Source organism: Sus scrofa, chromosome 3 (genome assembly GCF_000003025.6).
Source record: "Sus scrofa isolate TJ Tabasco breed Duroc chromosome 3, Sscrofa11.1, whole genome shotgun sequence".
Classification (NCBI taxonomy): domain Eukaryota; kingdom Metazoa; phylum Chordata; class Mammalia; order Artiodactyla; family Suidae; genus Sus; species Sus scrofa.
The window spans coordinates 100,594,831-100,601,187 of record NC_010445.4 but is presented as its reverse complement, the minus strand read 5'-3'; the positions used below and the strand labels follow the sequence as shown (position 1 = coordinate 100,601,187).

The 6,357-nt window shown below is 46.6% G+C and overlaps 1 protein-coding gene across 4 annotated transcripts in view; it reads right to left on the bottom strand.

The window, feature by feature from the left end:
* THUMPD2 (THUMP domain containing 2) overlaps nt 3,524-6,357 on the bottom strand; it is a 40,497-nt gene continuing 37,663 nt past the window's right edge. For all 4 annotated transcript variants that reach the window (XR_001303323.2, XM_013987918.2, XM_013987919.2 and 1 more), the window contains one exon: nt 3,524-4,241. Coding sequence is in view for 3 of the 4 variants with exons in the window: in XM_013987918.2 (XP_013843372.2) it covers nt 3,917-4,241 (325 nt within the window). In the remaining variant the exon portion in view is untranslated. The remainder of the gene's footprint in view (nt 4,242-6,357) is intronic.

Genomic DNA, 6,357 nt, shown 5'->3' with positions numbered 1-6,357 from the left:
TCTCCCTCTAGATATAAGTATACAATGTGGACCACTCCAAGTTCTGCTCCCTGGGAATTTCCTTCCTCCACTGTCCCCAGGCTTCAAGTGTGGCTAAAATAAATGCCCCAGGAGTTAAAATGCCAGCAGGTGATAGCTAAACTGGCAGAGCCATCTGCAAATCAGATTTGACTTTTCTCCTCTGTGGCAAACTGCTCGTTGGAATTCCTCGTGGGACCATGGTTGTGAGGTAGGGGAGCAGTGGGCAGAAGGCACATGGCTGCACGAGGTCTCCAGGGCTCCTGAGGCCTGTCAGCCACGGGCACTCAGTGCTGATGTACACCACTCCCACCTGATGGCGGGGGTGCTGCCAGGCTGGGCCCACTTTCTCCTGGTGGATCAAACCACAAGACGGGCAGTTTAGGTCACACGGTCACCTAGGATTTCTGAAAGCACAAGAGAGTTTAGTTCTGCTCTAAAAGCTAAGAGGCTGCAGCTGCACTTTCCCTGTTGGGAAAGCATCCACACAGCATCCAGGTGGGTCACAGACGCTCTGAGCATCATTAGATTCCCTGGATCATAAGGGCAAAGTGCAGAGCTGCTTACGGTGGGCCTGGACCAGCTGGAGTGCCCTCTCCTGCCCAGGCCTCCATTAAACACAAATGAGTCAAAGCAGCAGACCCCCAAGCTGACACAGGCTGCCTTCCCATGCTGAAGAACTCTGTAGAGCATCTGTGCCCCCTTCTTCTTAGTGGCTCTAATAGCTGCAGTTCCTACAAAGATACAGTATTGCTTTTGTTTGGCCATTTTGGTAGGAAGGGGAAGCCTAGGGAGGATGTGACCTTAGCTCTCCAATAACAGGTGCTCTGAACCCACGGCTTGGAAGCCATTGTGGGGGTTAACTGCTGAGGGGAGCTGTTCCAACTACAGCTCCAGGAACTGGGGGAATTACCACATGCTTTGTCACCGAGAAAACTGAAGCAGTTGGAAGAGAACTTCCAGTCTTCCACCAGCACATCCTCCCACCTTCCAGGATCTGCTCCCACATACAGTCTGTTCTCCTTCCCCGCGTGTTTCTGTAATGGGCATTCACTCAAATATTAGCACTAAGCAGGGTGATGATACCACTGAAAGGTGGAAATTGGGTTGGATCACAAGTGACTTTTTTACCCAGCACATTAATATTTTGCTCCACCAGGTAAGAGCAGCTGAAGGTGAAGGATTCTCCCCCCACTCCCTAGGAGGAGCTGGATGGACAAACTGAAGAATAAGGTACTTAACATAAAACCCGTGTATGGCACCTTCCTTGTCTTGGTGCAGTTTGGCCAAAAGTTCTGTCTTGGAAGTGCTTGTTGTATAATTCAGCAGCTTCTACCCTTCCTTCTACCAAATTGTAGTGAGCTGTCTTTGCCCTTTCCTTGGAAAAGTAGAACCCTTTATTTACTGATGCACTTATTTATTAGGAATATTAGGTTTAAAAAACTGTGTTTATTGGCTTTTTCGTTCATTTGCAGTTTGCAAGGTTGGATTGCCTTGGAATGGTCTGCCCCACCACTATTTTTCCCCATAAATTCTGTTATTTTTAGTGCATGAATTTGGGAATGAAAAAATGTTCAGGAGTACTTTTATCATGTTATTGCAGAAATGCCTGTATGCTTCTTCCCGTTTGTAACCATGGAGAAATTATTCATGCTCTTATTGAAAGCCAATTCCTCCAAGCATGGACTGCATTCCATTGCCTTATTCAAGGACCTGGCTCCAGTATTTATCCTTTTTCCTAGCTTATCAGTTTTTCGTCTTTCCTGGAACATTCTCTTCAACATTAAAAAAAAAAAAAATGCTGCTACTTCTCCTGTCTTAAAAAAGAAAATCCTCTTGACTTCACATCCTCTATCTACTACCTCCAATCTTTGCTCCCTTTTCAGCAAAACTAGTTGGAAGAGTTGCATACAGTGGCTACCTCTGGCTCTTTTCCTCTTTTCTATGAACCCAATCCAGTCTGATTTTACTCCTTCTCTACTCCACCAAATCTCCCACTGTCAAGGTCATTAATGACCTCCTCTTTGCTAAATCCAATGGTCAATTTCCAGTCTTTCTCTTACTAGGCTGGTGAGCAGAGTTTAATAGTTGGTCACTCCTTGCACCATATTTCTGTTCATTTGCCTTCCAGGCAACCGTTGTTTTCCTCCAGCCTCACTGGAGGAAAACAAGTTCCTTCTCAGGCTCCCTTGCAGATTCCTTTTCTCTTGACCTCTTAGTGTCGGAGGAACCCAGGGCTCAGCTCTTCTTCTTTTCCTTTCTTTCCTTCACTCAATCCTTTGGTGATCTCATCCAGTTTCATGGCACCTTTATGCTGCAAATTCCCCAATGCATATCTTCAGAACAGACCTTTGGCTTACCCTGCAGACTGTATATTCAATTGCCTACTCAGCACCTCCACTTGGATGTTGAATGGGCATGCCAAAATGAGCAAGTCAGCTTCTGATGTCTCCCACCAAGCCTGCCCCTCTGGTAGTCTTTCCCCCACCCATTGACTGGCAACTCCACTGTTCCAGGTGCTTGGCCAAAACTTGTAGTCATTCTTGCCTGTTCTCCATCTATCATACCACACATCAGCAGATCCTGCTGGTTCTACTTGCTAAATATATCCAGAATCCAGCAGCCTCTTGCCACCACTACTGCTATCGCCCTGGGGAAAGCTACCATTTTCTTTTGCCTGGATTATTGCAAAAAACTCTCAACTGGCTTCTCTACTTCCACCCCTGCCTCCCTACAACTGGTTCACAGTAGAGTGGTCACGGTGATCCTGTAAAATGTGTATTCGATTGCTGTCAGGTCAAAACGCTACAGTGGCTTTGAGTCAAAGTCGGTCTTCAAGGCCCTGTGGTCTAACCTGCCCCGGTCCCCTGACCTGCTGCTCACACTTCCTTTAACCTCTCAACCTCCCCCTCTAACTCCACTCCACACACACTTGCTTCTCTGCAGTCTTTATAACTGGCCCTTCCATATGCCTGGGACACTTTTCCATGTCCTTACATATCTGCTCAAATCTCCCATTCTCAATGAAGCCAGAGCTATTTGAGAAGAATGCAAAGCTCTTCTGTTCCCCTCCTCCTGGCCCTCCACTTGTCATCTTTTAACCTATCAAATAGATTACTCCCACTAGAGTCTTATGAGGGCAGGGATATGTTTGGTTCACTGATAAGCTCCAAGCCTTGGCAGGGAGTAGGTATGCAATAAACACTTACCATATGAACACATGATAGGCTATAGTCCACTGGGCCTACTGGGAGCTGTGTGCAGGTAAAAACTCCACTCACCCCACACTGACCACAGGGCCCTGACACTGGGCCTAAGTCATGTGCCACACCCTAGCTGGAAAACAAGTTTGAGAATTTTCCCCAACATGGGAAGGTTGTTCAGATAGTACTACAGCAGCCACAAAGCTAAGTCACTACATTAGGCTAATGAAAAAAAAAGAACTCATATTTTTTTATCAACTTCCTATTTCTTCAAGTACTGAACATAATGCATTTAAGTAATAGGTGTCAATTTATTAATACTTTTAGAAAAAAAGTAAAGTTTTGTTTTCTGTCATGTTGGGGGATACTGGCTTATTAACTCACAGGGTTATTATTCCCACTGATGTTTTATAAAATAGGGGACACAGCAAATGTACTGCAAATTAAGTTATTTTCATTCCAGTGGAGAACAAAATGACAGCTTCAAAAAATCAAGTTTAATATCAAAAGAAGTTGATACCAAAACAAAACATAAAAGTTTCTATGTTTCAGAAATTCTGATAGTGTACATATTCCCAAACTTGTGAGGATCGAGGTCTGTTTACTTGCAACCCTCTGGCACTGTCAAGATCCCAGAGACCACCCTCTTCTAGGCTGTACCGCTGACAAATGAGGACTTGAACCCGGCAGACCTGCTATTGCCCAGGGGAGTGCGACTTCTTATATTTGTATATGAATGCATCTGGTTTTCCCAGGCTAACTTTGTAGCATTCCACTGGCACTAAAGAGCCAAAGGGTGGCATTCTGTCCAAGTGTTCCTGGTTACTGGCTTCAAGTGAAGACCATGCTGGCTCTGGTACGGCAGCTTTCTCTTCAGGATTCAAGCATTCTTCACTTCCAGGTTCATCTGTGCGGCTGCCCTTGGGACACAAGGAGACGCTGCTCTCTTCACAACCTTTAAGGCGCCTGAGGTGGTCTCCACTAAGCAGCAACACGATGGTCCCGCCAACATGAAGCACTCTGTGACAAAAGATGATAATTGTTTGGGGACTTCCTCCTTTGTAGACAACAAACAATCTCACTTTGTTTAAAATATCTGGTGTTTTTAATTTGAAATTTAATTTTATCTATTTAAATACGAGGATTTTGATAATTAGGTAGTATCTCCCAGAATGCATATTCATTATGGTAATTATGGAAACACTAGTACAAATCTGCTTTAATTATCTATTTTTGCTCTATTTAAAAGGCAAACCTCAAAGTAATTTGTAGTCACAGTCTAATAAATGATTGTACAAAGGAAAAGCCAAAATGAAAGAATCCTAAGGAATCAGCATATGTGAAAGGCAGCTGGCTGATGGCAGAAGAAAGTCACCAGGAAGGAGTGAGGACATGAACAAAGAAAGGGCAAAAGGGAAGATCAGAAAAAGAAGGGAAGACCTGGAAATGTCAGCTCGTGGAAAATCCATGCTCTTAATTCTATGACCAGGGTCTGTATGGAACTTATGTAGAGAAAGTGATGTCAGGCATACTGTCCCCTGAATTGCTGAAGAGATGACTACTCAGGGGGAGAGAGAGGCAAGTAAAGAGTTAAAGAGTGTGGCAAGGCCACCATCAAGGTGAGTGTGAGGTGCGGTGGGAACAGCTCGGTTAGGGAGGACCCAAAGCCAGGCACTGAGAGTGGGGAAAATGCCCAGAGGATGAGATCCCCTATACTGGGTGTTAAGGACAAGCAGGAGTGAGCCAGGCTGAGGGACTGGAGTAAGGGGGTGCTGGATGCAGAGGAAGTCACCATGTCAGGAAGAAGCGGAGCAGGGGAGGCGCTCAATGTAGCTCAGCTGAGGGTGAATCAGTGGGGGTAGGAGGAGGTGGGAGGACAAGATCTCAGTTTGGCATGTGTTGAGGGTGGGGCCAACAGACAGCTGGACACACAGCCTGGAGGTGATGCGAAAGAAAGACCAGGGCTGGAGGTGGAGAATTCACTGTTTCCAAGACGAAATGGCAGATAAAGCCATGATGGTGGATGACAGCAAAGTGGCAGTACAGGGAGAAGAGGAAAGGGCCAAGGAACAAACTTCACATGCAAGGAGGGCAGAGGAGGAAGGGCCCACGAAGCAGAGAGCCTGAGAGAAAGTCTGGACAATGCTGATGTCATGGAAGCCAAGAGAGTACAGATTCAAGAAAGGAAAGAATGATCTCAACAGTGTCAAGTGCTGCTGGACGAACACGAAATGAGGATCATGAGAAGTTGTTAGTAACCCTGGGGCAGCAATCTCAGTCCAGGGCAGGAGCCGGGGCTGGTCTGCTGGAGTCAAGGGGGGACTGGACGGTGAGCAAGCAGAGATGGCAAGTGTAGACTCTTCTCTGGAGAAGTTTGGAGGTAAAGGCAAGGAGAAAGGGTGACAGCTAGAGGACCAAGACTTAAAGGGGACCCACACCACCCACCACGCCCAGCAAAGATGTCAGGAGCTTAGCTTTCCCTCATCTAAACAGCCAGCTCATCCAGGAGTCTGTCGCCAAACGACATCACAGATCCACCCGCTTCACTCTACGCTCGTACTCCGGCTGCACCATCGCAGCCGTCTCGGGACGGGCCTTGTTTCCATTCTTGTCACAATTCCCCCACCTCTTCTTCCAGGTTTCCACACAGAGGACAACTGTAAATCCCTGCAAATTCTCTCTGCCACTACACTTCACATCCATTCTGGGCTGCCACATGACTTAGCCTTCGCCCAGCTTTCCCACTCAGTGTCTGCTTGCTTCCCTTTGCTCACTATGCTCTCACACACTGCCCTTCCTCCTTCTGGCCTCAGGACATCCGGCCCTGCTGTTCACGTGGCACTGACACTGGTTCCCTTGTGTGCTTTCTCATCATTCAGGCCCCAGAATTCAAACATTATCTCCTTGAAGAGGCCTTTCCTGAGCATCTATCCCAGGCAGCCACTGCCTTTGTCTTAGTCACTCTCTTAGTCCTCTTTAATTTCCTTCATTGTCTCATTCATGATCTGAAATTATCCTGTTTATTATTCATGATATCTTCCCATGCTGGAGTGCCAGCCCCATGTGGGCAGAGACTCTATCCTGTTCACAGCCACATGCCTAGTTCAGTGTGTTGATATGCAAGGCTGCAAAAGGG